The sequence below is a fragment of the Propithecus coquereli genome, unplaced genomic scaffold (genome assembly GCF_000956105.1).
Source record: "Propithecus coquereli isolate 6110/MARCELLA unplaced genomic scaffold, Pcoq_1.0 Scaffold5, whole genome shotgun sequence".
NCBI classification, from domain to species: Eukaryota; Metazoa; Chordata; class Mammalia; order Primates; family Indriidae; genus Propithecus; species Propithecus coquereli.
Genome location: NW_012150840.1, coordinates 20,741,835 through 20,754,092, shown reverse-complemented (window position 1 = coordinate 20,754,092; position 12,258 = coordinate 20,741,835). Strand labels below are relative to the sequence as shown.

The 12,258-nt window shown below is 34.3% G+C and overlaps 1 protein-coding gene across 1 annotated transcript in view; it reads right to left on the bottom strand.

Annotated features, from left to right (window-relative positions):
* TSHR (thyroid stimulating hormone receptor) overlaps positions 1-12,258 on the bottom strand; it is a 194,901-nt gene that overhangs the window by 98,298 nt on the left and 84,345 nt on the right. Inside the window, exons 2-3 of the mRNA XM_012656114.1 lie at positions 7,713-7,784; positions 4,350-4,424 (exon numbers count right to left, since the gene is read on the bottom strand). Of these exons, the coding sequence (XP_012511568.1) occupies positions 4,350-4,424; positions 7,713-7,784 (147 nt within the window). The remainder of the gene's footprint in view (positions 1-4,349; positions 4,425-7,712; positions 7,785-12,258) is intronic.

Sequence of the window (12,258 nt, the reverse complement as noted above, 5' to 3'; positions counted from 1 at the left end):
TTCTTCTATGGTTATTTTAGCTGCTACCCTATGGTTTAAAGTATTTTTTCATGATTTATAAAAATCTAATATGAAAGTTAATACTTTTACCACTTCTCAGATAATCCAAACTCCTTAGAATACTTTAGCATTATTTATAGCCTGCCATCCTTTGTTTTTTTTTTTACCGTTGTATATTTTAATTCTATGTATACAGCATTCCTTGCTCACATTTCAATATCTATGAAGTTCAGATACCATGATTTAGTTAAATTTAAACAATAAATGTTCTTGACAACATGATCCAAATTTCAGTTACTATGGTATATTAACTGTAACTGAATAAAGTACAAACTTTGTTACCAGTTCTTCAGTCCACAAGTCACTATATAAATAACAGGTGCACACCGTAAGAGGTGACCAATTACATCACTTCTTTCAAAATCATTGGGCCGGGTGTGGTGGCTCACGCCTGTAATCCTAGCACTCTGGTAGGCTGAGGTGGGAGGATTGCTCGAGGTCAGGAGTTTGAGACCAGCCTGAGCAAGAATAAGACCCCGTCTCTACTAAAAAAATAGAAAGAAATTAGCTGGACAACTAAAAATATATATAAAAAAAATTAGCCAGGCATAGTGGCATATGCCTGTAGTCCCAGCTACTCGGGAGGCTGAGGCAGAAGGATTGCTTGAACCCAGGAGTTTGAGGTTGCTGTGAGTTAGGCTGACGCCACGGCACTCTAGCCCAGGCAACAGAGTGAGACTCTGTCTCAAAAAAAGAAAAAAAAAAAAAAGAAAAGAAACAAAATCATTGGTAATTGGTCACTGAATATTTGTTGTTCAGTTTACTCACAAACAATAAAACATGCAGTTGTGGTCCCTATGGGTTTCTCAGTAATAAACCCTTTTGACATTTTATAAAAATGGTTAATTGAAGGAATGATTGATCAAAAAAGATGAAAACGAAGCAAAGAAATGAAATGTGATATTGCTGAAGGTGGAATTTGAATCAAATGTAAATGGAGTTGTAGAAGAAATAGCTAACATGGGAATATTGATACTACCACTATCTGAGAGGCTCTAGATATTAAATTAGAGAAATTTAGTGAAGGCAAATTATTGACATAAATGAGAACAGTAGTTGTGAAGAGAAGGATGAAAATGTCCCCCCAAAAATGAGGCTGGCAAATGTTTACACTAAAGGAACTTTTAAAAATATTCTATGACATTGAAAAAGCAAAGGATAAAATGGTGGAAACTGATCCAGACCTAGAAAGAAGTACGATAGTTTTTCAAGAATTGAAAAGATACTCTCTTGTAAGTTATACAGCAAAGATAAAGAGAGCAAGCATTGTTCAAACCACTCTGGTTAAGTTTTTACAAAGCAATGAAACATTTTAATTCTAAGTGTTTCTAAGGTTTAAAATTACAGTGCACTAAATAAATATTAATTTTACTATACTATTTTTCCTATACCTTTATAACTGAAATTAAAAGAAGTTTTAATGTTTTGAAAAAAATTTTAAGTCACAAAATAATCATATTTTTTCTCATTGATTATTAAGATTGCTTTGCACTGTTCCAGTCAGCATAGTTTTATGATCCTACACTATCATGCAGAGCAGGGTTGCCTGTTTTAAACTCCATAAGATATTATTTTATTTGTTTTATGTCGAGCAGTCAAGGTTCATTTATATTTACTCATATATTTACCTTCTCTGTTGCTTTTCATTTCCTCCTACACAGAAATGTGTTACCATGTGGGACCATTTTCCTTTATTATTATAATTCCCTTTAGCAGTTCCTTTAATATAAGCTTAATGGGAACAAATTCCTTAAATTTTTGTGTGCTTTAAGTATCTTTCTTTTTCAATTTTAAAGAATCTTTTTGTTGAGTTAGGAGATATTTACTGTTTTGATCTCTGCAGATATCTTTCTATTGTTTTATGAATTGCATCATTTCTGTTGAAAAGTCAGCTATCAGTCTCGTTATGTTATTGAAAGTATTATCTATTTTTTTCCTTGTTGCTTTTTATGATTTTCTTTTTGTCTTTGGTTTTAAGTACTTTTACTATGATGTGCCTCATTGTGGTTTTCTTTGCATTTATCCTTTTGTTTATGGTACTTCTAATATCTGTGATTTGATGTCTCATAAGAGTTTTGGAAAATTTCTTCTGAATACTGCTTCTCTCATTCTTTTTCTCTTTTTCTTGGGATCCAGTCATGGGTATGCTAGACTTTTTATCATGCTATATATTTCTTATTTTATTTTTCTCTTTATGCTTCTGGCTGTATATATTCTTCTGATCTATCTTCCAGGTTACTAATTCTCTTTCGAGCTATGTCTAATCTATTGTCAAACTCATATATTTAGCTTTTTATTTCAGTTATTGACTTTTTAAATTTTAGAATTTACAACTGATCCCTTTTTTTTATAGTTTCCAGTTCTATCATAAAAATTCTCTTGGCCGGGTGTGGTGGCTCACGCCTGTAATCCTAATACTCTGGGAGGCCAAGGTGGGAGGATTGCTTGAGGTCAGGAGTTCGAGACCAGCCTGAGCAAGAGTGAGACCCCATCACTATAAAAAATAGAAAACTCAGCTGGGCATGGTGGCATGCACCTGTAGTCCCAGCTACTCGGGAGGCTGAGGCAGGAGGATCGCTTGAGCCCAGGAGTTTGAGGTTGCTGTGAGCTAGGCTGACACCATGGTACTTTAGCCCAGGTGACAGAGCAAGACTCCACCTCAAAAAAAAAAAAATTCTCTTGTCGCTTAAAGTTTTGAACATACTGATTATAATTGTTTTATTTGAGTCTATGTCTGATAACTCCATTATCTGAATCTCCTGTGGATCATTTCTGTTGTCTGTTTTCTTCTTCATGTTTTTTTTCCCATATACTCTTGGTTTTTTTTTTTTTTTTGGTATGCCTGGTTATTTTTTACTGATTCAAAGCTGGGTTTTAGTCTTTGTGAGGGCTGATCTATTTGCAGTTATCCCATACCTATAGGATAAAGCTATTTAGGGATCGTGGCTAAAATCCTGGGGTGTTTAATAGGAGCCATCCTTCTTAGTGATCCCCGAACTCCAATTTTTATTTTCCTAGCCCTGTGAGGCTGCTTAAACCTCTGTTCAGCCTCTCAGCCTTTAAGCTGTCCCTTACAATTCAGCAAATACCTCAAGGGGAATATAATCAAATGATATTTTTGGGATTTGCTTATCTCTCCTCAGATCCTTCCAGCCTTCACAATACTCCAATAACTTTAAACAACAAAATTTTTTAAAAATCTAGCTCCTCTAGTTATTCTCAGACAAATGGTTGATCTGGTATAAGCTAGCCCACCATAGTTGGAAGCAACATTTTGGGCCTCAGTATTCTTGAAGGCAGCAGAATGTAGCACACAGGGTAAGAATTTTTAAGTCAGAAATTTATAGTATTAATATAAAGATTCTGGCCCTATTCCCTAGTAATTTTGTGACCAAGGGAAATATATTTAGCCTCTTGGGATTTATATTTTTCTTATATAAATAATGGAAATAATAATCTCTACTTCACAGGGTTGTTTTTTTAAGTGTTAAATATTGTTCAAAAAAGTTTAGTATAATGTCTAGAATATACTGAGTATTTATAGATATTTTGTTTTCTCATCAAGAAAAGAGTTAATATTTAATAATATATGGCTGCTTTAAAAATGCAATGTGATTATTTATGTAAAAATTTTTATAGATTATAACATACTAGAGAAATGAAAGGAGACAAATTATTTCTGAAATGTACTGATTGGTTTTGATATGCTAGGCACTATATTAAATACTTACATACATTACATCATTCAATATTTATGATAAACACATGAAGTTGGAACTTTTATTACCCAAATGAGGCTAGGAAAAATTATGTGACTTGTCCAAGGTTAGATAGTGAGTAGGCAGAGAAGCTAGTGCTCAAATCCAACTCTGACCAACTCCAGAGCTAGAGTTGTAAAACCCCCTCCTGTTCTAACCTCACTAAGCAACTCTTCTCTTTCTTGATCAAGGACAAATATATCAGTTTTGCAGAATCTTGCACAGATACTCAGTAAATATTTATTGACTCAGTGACATTCACACCAATAAAATATGCTGATATAGTAGCAATAGAATGGATAGCAGTTCAAAAACAAACTTCTAATGCCTTTGACTTCCAACCATGGAATTGAGAGGTAATTAGGATGGATTAACATAAACCGAGAGTGAGAACAAGTTAAGAATTTGATCATAAACAGAAGTTTTGACCCCTGATCTGGAAACCAGCTCCCATTGCCATCTGAAACCCCAAAATAATCAATCAAGGGTAGCTGTGGCTTAGGTCTATGCTGCATTTTTCCTTATACTTACATGTGAGTCATTTTACTCAAATTGAAGAAGGAATGTGATTCTAGCCGCTGCAGAGTTGCGTCTATAGATAAGTAGCTGAAGGTCAGAAAAATATAAGACAAAGTAGAAAGTTAGTAGGGTTGTAAACTCCAAACATATTATTTTTGACATAACTTCTTTGTCATGGGCTTCCCAAATCATGCAACATGCACAACCCTCATGGGTTCTCCCAAATTATGTTAAAATTAGATGCTACTTTTTTTTCAAATCCCATGATACCTGAACTTTCCCAATATATTAACTCCTATTCATCTTAAGTTCTCATTCGACTGTCACTTCCTTCAGAATCTTTACCCGAACTTCCTGATTAGGTCCAATTTATATCCTTATAGCACCATAAACTTTTCCTTTCACTAATTATCATGGTGGAACTTTCTAATTCTTTGGATGATATTTGATTTATGTTGTTTCTTTAGACTGTAAGTTCTCTGAAATGCAGAACTGTGTCTGTCTTTGGCCATTGAGTCTTCTGTGCCTTTCAAAGTGATTGGAATGTAGCAGACTCTCAATAAAATAAACAAATGAATAGATAAGTTACTCAAAGTAGCAAAAAATGAAAGCATTAGAAAGGAACACTAGAATGAATAAGAAGAATTTTTAATGGAATCCCTGATAGCATGGGATTAGAATGTAGTTTCAAAGAAAATAAAGAGAAAACCACAATTCTATAGTGGCACATTCCATAGGCTGGTGACTACATACTCTCTCAAGACTTCTCTTCTTGATTTTGAATGAAGCTGAAAATTCAAGATTTGTCTTAAAGTTTGTAAGCAACAGATAACTCAAAGTTTTAAGTACTAAAAAAGAAGAAAAGCAAAAATCCTAAATGCAATTTAAAAATATGCAAGGAATATTTCGAATAGCTTCCTCAAATTCCATCTTGTAATGAAAATGACTAATGCAGCCAAATTCAATGACCATTTTCTATTGAGAGGCATTTCTATGACATTTGGGAAAACTAACAGTTAACAGATGGTTTCTGACTGTACACATAGCAAAGATTTTCAACCCTGGACATACAATTAAACTATTGGCGGGGCTTTTAAAACACACAGATGTCTAAGACCCAGTCTAGGATAATTAAACCAATTTATGAGGAATAGGTCAAGCATTTTTATTTTTCAGACGAGATCAGGCACATTCAGGGTGGTATGACTGTATACGTATTTTTATTTCTCAAAAGCTTCTTAGGTAATTCTAATGGGCTAGCCAGGTTGAGTACAATTGGCCTATTGTTTGAATTGAATCTGTCAGCAAAATATTTTCACTGATAACAATGTTTATAAGAGGAGTGCTGATTATTCCCTTCTGAGCTTTTATCTTGGTTATTGTGAGTATTCTAATGGTCCTGTGCTTTCTGTTTTGAATTACCTCTTCTCTAAACAATTATCCTTTGATTTATACCGTCTCCCAACCCTTTGCCTCTTGTAGATAATAACATTATATAAATGGTTCTGATCCAAATATAACTCCAACATAGAGGAAACAATGGAAGACATTGAAAAGAACTAATTTATTGTGTAGAGATTGAGAAGCTTTACCACGGATGATTCTGAGCCCTCTAGATGAGCAAGATTCATTTTTGAAGGCTGCCGACTTGTTTCCCTAAGTTTGCATCATATCTATTGCTCCAAATTTTTTACTGAATTTCTTAGTTAAGAAGTGTGAGCCTTTCTCAGAGTTTTGAAGGAATAGTCATTCATCTCACATCCTAAGACCAAAGTTCCACTTTCTCCAACCTAATGACACCTCTTTGAAAGGTTATGTTATAACTTGGTTGTGAAGACAACATGTACAAATCATTTATTCAGTAGGATGAAAGTAATGATTCCCTGCTTACTTATCCCATTTTTGGTTTGTTTGTTTTAGAGACAGGGTCTCACTCTGTTTCCCAGGCTGAAGCGCAGTGGCACTATCATAGCTCACTATAGCCTTGAACTCCTGGGCTCAAGTGATCCTACTGCCTCATCCTTCTGAGCAACTGGGACTACAGGCACACACCACTGTGCCTGGCTAATTAAAAAAAAATTTTTTTTTTACAGAGATGGGGTCTCGCTATATTGCCCAGGCTGGTCTCAAACTCCTGGCCTCAAGTGATCCTCCTGTCTTGGACTCTCAAAATGCTGGGACTATAGGCATGAGCCACTGTGCTGGCCTCCCATTTTTAAAACTAGGAAAAAAAATCAGATCCCACTTCTTCAGATTTCCTCGTAGCATATAAATCTTATATAATCATTACAGTGACCATATATCATAACACTTGTCATCCAAACTAGGATATTTTTGTGAGTTAAAACAGGGTGCTGTTAATAATTATGCCAGAATAACACGTGGGAATTTGGACTGTCCCAGACAAATCTAGGGTCTTGGTGATCACATTCTTCCCCCTTGAGATATATGAAATCATTAACTATTATTCATGCATGTGTATGTGCTTTCATTCATCAAATATCTTTGAACATTTATTCTGTGTCAGACATCCTTCTGGAAAATGACAAAACAGACCTGTTCCCTAGCTGCAAGGAACTCACAGTAGTATGAGATACAGACAGGTAAATGGCATTAACATACAAGGTGTTAAGTGCTCTGATGGGATTCAGGGAACAATTAACCCAGACTGGAGAATCTAGCACAATTTCCCTGGAGGAAGCCTCGATAGGGCCTTCAAATCTGCCTGGATGTCCCATATATCTCATCAACCATCTTCTTATTGCACCCCACTTTTATTTTAAACCTTCTCCCCAAATTTCTAACTCTGCCACCTCCACTTTCCATCTTAATAGATAACCTTTAATAATTTTAACAATTTGTAGAAAATATTGAAACCTTGGCGTGAGGATTCCTTGAATTCTCCACCAATAAGCCTATTAGTTTACCTGCATCTGCCCCATCTTTTATTGTAAAGTTCTTATTATAACACGAGAGGTGACCGTCTTCTTACAGAAGGCCAATCCTTCTACTTGGATCCCATCCTCCCCTGAGTCAAGAATTGGTAACAAGGATAGACGGATTGAAGATAGATACATAAATCTGTTTATGGAAGAGTTTCCCGGTTTTGCCATATCCCAAGATATATTAAACTACCTCAAGAATTATGAACTTCTCAAGGCCAAATGAATTTAAATTTGCTCTTGATTTTAAAAATCACCTAGGAATTAGAGAGTGGAGCAAAGTCAAATAAATATGTACATAAATTTTTCATATACATTAAAAATGGAGATGCCATTGACTTATGCAAGTACAGTACCAAATATTTTTCTTGACATTTAGAAAATAACGTGTCACAAATGCAAACTTCTCTTTATATTTCATAAAACTACTTACATCCTGGAAACATTGGGCAGATTTGAAAATGCATGACTGGGAATGGTTTTCAGATGAGTCTCGATAAGTTTCCTACAAAAATAACAGTTACACAATTCGAGTTTTAATCACTGGGCTTTTCTAATAGTTCATCTAAATTATAAAGAACACATTATTAAAAGCATGACAGTCCTTACAACATATAGTTCATCATACATAATTAGCAAAAATACTCAACAAACATAAAAAAAATACAATTTTTTTCCAACAAGACAAGAATTGGCACTGAGATTCACATGCATGAAACAAACACTCAAACTTCATTTATGAATTAGCAGTAAGCTAGTGTGCCTGGTCTGATATTACGTTCTATTTGTTAACTGAAGGGCAACATAGTATTTCTTAAGTATATCAGGACTACCGAATTCACATTATGTACTTATCAATGGAAAATGTCTTAGAATGCCATCAGAATGTATATTAAGTACATATTAAGAGGAATTAAATGCACTTATTTTATCTTAAAGATTAAAAATAATGGTATGGTTACCATCTTTTGCCCAAGCAAAGATCTTTTCGATGATTACCTTGATCTAACTTGCTGCCATTTGGAAATAACTGACTGATAAGGAGTTAATTCTTCCTCAGAATCTTAAGACATCTTTGTGGAATATGTACCTTAAAGCTATGGCTTTTCCTCCAGTTTGCTTTTCTTGGATACTCTTCAGAAATCTGAGAATGTTCTCCTCATAAGTAATGATACACCTTCATGTGTTCCAGTATGCCTCTCCACGTAGGTGCTCTAGTTTTTGAGTTCCTCTCTTTACTAGAGTCAGTACTTGAATAGAATCTTGTATGGAAAAATGTGGGTCTAGTGTCATAACTTACTTTGCATAAGGACAATGCCTCATCGCACTAATGAACTCTTTCATATGTCTGTTTTTGCCATTTAAATATTGATGATTACACATCATCCATTTAGTACCTTTATTTATAGACAATAGACTAAACACTGTGTATTTTTCCTTCTAGGCTGCAAGGTTTTTTCTCAGCAATCTATTTCCTTGATCTATGCTTTCCTTGGAATACTGTAACCTGCCTAATTGAAGCATCAGAAGGGCCAAATTAATTTATAAAAGGACCTATTAACTTGGAGTGAACGGAAGGTGATGTCAGTGATTAAAAGAGTAAATTTTAAGCTCTTTTCAGCATCTGTTTCACCTTGAAACCCAATGTTGCCTTAATACGACTTCAGAAATTCAGGTTCCATAAATTACTTGTCCTCCTTTTAATATCTCCCACTTATATTCCCTTAATTGATTAATAGCGTGTTGGTCCAGATCTAAGATTCTGAAGTTAAAAAGATATGAGAAGACCAAGTTGTTCTACTAAAATTTCGGTGTAAAATTGGGTCATGTCAGAGGAAAACAGAGGATAAGATACACACCTGTTGAGTATCACCCAAGGATACCGAGTTTCTTAAGCTCAGAGATAGTCTTATAGAGCTGTCCTAATGCAAGAATCTTGTGGGCATACGTTGTTGTGAGATTGCACACCGTGCTTGTAGGTAATGTGTGCCTAAACTGTAACATTCACTGACTAAAAATGTTTGGGGTTAGCCTGTGTTCAAAAGTAAATAACATGTATCAAGTTAAATAGAAAATTAGAATAAGATTACAGTGGTTTCCAAAAAGTTTGACTTGGAACAGAAATAGCACCTAAATGCAATTTAATAGACTTTGGGTTAAAGATTCAAATAATGTTTATATTCTTTCCCAAAGTATGATTTTCTGAAATATATAGCACCTGTTTCTTGAATTCTCTCTTTCTCTTTCACACACAGAGACACACATATACTTTAAGTGTGAACAAAGATCTTTTTCCTACTGTTGAATTAGTTGTGGCAGCACGTGCCTTAAAAGATAAAAATATTTGAAATGCTAATGTTTTGCTTAATTCCACAAACAAGATATTCTTCCCAGCCAGATTTCTCACCTAAGAAAAGTCCACCAATACATATAGACCAATAAGGATTATGTATCTCAGAGACACTATCTTAGTGATAATACAATATGCATAATAAGTCATAAACAAAAGCGAAGGGGGGCGGTGCCAGCAATCCTAGCCTAAGATGAAAATAAATTATCTATTTGTTCAATGAATTTAGTTAATATGATGATTATAACACAGCCTAGGACACAAGACTGATTTTAGTAGTGGTAAATGAAGTATCAAAATGACAAGTGATTGTATAGATTGCCAAATTCAATTGCAATTTAACAGTCATACATTTGCCTGGATATATTCATGGTAATGTGCACATAATCTAGAAAAGCAAATCCATTATTGAGGTTATACACACACACACACACACACACACACACACACACACGTTTTACTTTCTGTACAAACTGTCTTGGTTGCCTCTCTAAAATTCATCACATATTGGCTTAAGCTTTCCTTTACTTTCTTGCCTAGTTTTTAAAAGGTTGTTAGTCTGGTTAATCTTATGAAATCATTTAGGAAGCCATTACTTCTGAGGCATCTTCAAATAGAGAATAGAAATAACTGGCAAAGGCGTGGCATCTAGCTAATCAAGTAAAGAAGATACCCATATTTATGTACAGAGCTCTTGTTCCACTTTCCCCCAATAGTTTTACTCTAAGATGAGGGTGTGGAGAGTAAATTGTCATATGTGGATGCCCTGCTGACCCCCAGATGATCCCAGATGCATCAGCAATAACCCTTAGGGAGGTTTTGTGGTGGTTTTGCTGTGCAGCAGTTTTTTAGCTAGAGCTATTCATTTTAATAATTGATAGAGTGTGTATCATCAGTCTGTTTTCTCTTTATCCCTCTATCTGGGGTAAGCAGCTGGATGTTTTTCCCATTGTTTACATTTTCAAGAGCAGAATTTTTATTCAAGGAATTATGTGACATTGTGATTATTGCTTTAAGTGTAGATGGGAGAAAAAAACAAGTGAATGTGATTATTTGCTAAAATATTTTCATTCCACAATACATTTTGAATATTTGTGAAAAAGAAAAAGTACATATCTAAGTATATATTCTTTTGACAAAAATATTAGAAAAGCTTCAAGGTGAAGCTTTATTATTGTCCAAAGAATTAGCATCAAAATAGCATTTGTTTCTTATGAAATTATGCTAGGTACCGAAGAGGATCTGTTTTTTATTTGCCTTCAATGATCCAAAATGAGAAGGTCATTCTCTCTAAAATGTAGTGACAAAACTCAGAAAACTTACCTCATACAAACAGTACAAGTATTTACAATTAATAATTAAGTCATCACATATAACTCATCAAAAACAAAGTTCACAGCTATTACTTTTATATCCTAATGGAGTATTCACATTTAATAGTTAAACAAGTTGGCTGTAAGATATGGAAATTACAAGAGATAATAAATATAAGTTGATTTTACAGTTTAAATTTATTTTTCTATGATTTATTTAACCAAGAATGATCATTGAAAATATGACTTAGAGACAAATGTTTTCTATGGGCCTTGCAGAGACAAGATTTATATCTCAAGTGTCTGTATTTGGAAGATATCATGCAGAAATAGAAATGCAGGCAAACTTACTAATTGACTTGCAGATTTTGTAGACTACGATCCAGTTTTATATACTGTCTTTTTGTTCTTGCAGTAGCAATGGGAGAGGGAAATTTGGTTAATGCTACTAAAGAGAGCAGACAGTTCTCTGTGTTCCAACAAGAATAGTCTGTGCAATTAAATTTTTCATAGTAATCTTGCGTGATAGTAGGTTCATTTCACTGAAATTTCATCAACATGTAAATCCAATCAACATCCCAACATCTTGTTTCTTACACAGTTTCTGTATCTTAAATACACAGGTTTTGTGTATATGTGCACATGAGGCTGTTGGTTTTAATCAATGCTGCATGTTTCCCACTACAGCCCCTACTTGATAAGCATGAATGGATTTTACCGAGTTGAGCAGCCTGGTTGATTTTCTTTGCTATGTGTAAGCCTGTGTGGTCAGAAACACCAAACTTTCCATTTGTGTGTCAGTCATATTTTTGGTCTCCTGGCAAACAGGCTAAGAATACTTCATGATTCTGCATCAAGGTTTTTTGTTTAATTTCAACGTCATCTGCATTTTAAGGTCCTCCTTTTGTATTAAATATCTGTGCCAATCAATCAACCAATATTTCATTAAGATGTGCTAAGTATATTTCACTGAACTAGACTATGTTAGCATGGAAAGTGGTAGTAGAAAAAGAGGGAATTAGTATAAATAATCTAGATACTTGTATATTGTGAAATTGTAGATTATAAATTGGGCAATTTTAACGTGACATTTATCATTTGCCTGGTATTTTTATTTTGGTGAGAGTAAATTCTCATTTATTAATTTGTTTTACTATTGTTCAATTGTTTTTAGTATTAATACTTTGTGGCAAGTTCTGAGAGTGTGCAGCAAGTAAAGGTTTCAAAATCAAGGTTGTAGACCCAGAAGGATCGTGCAGTCAAACACTTGGGACTATTTGTATGTAGACTATTTTTATTTTTTTTAATTTTAATTT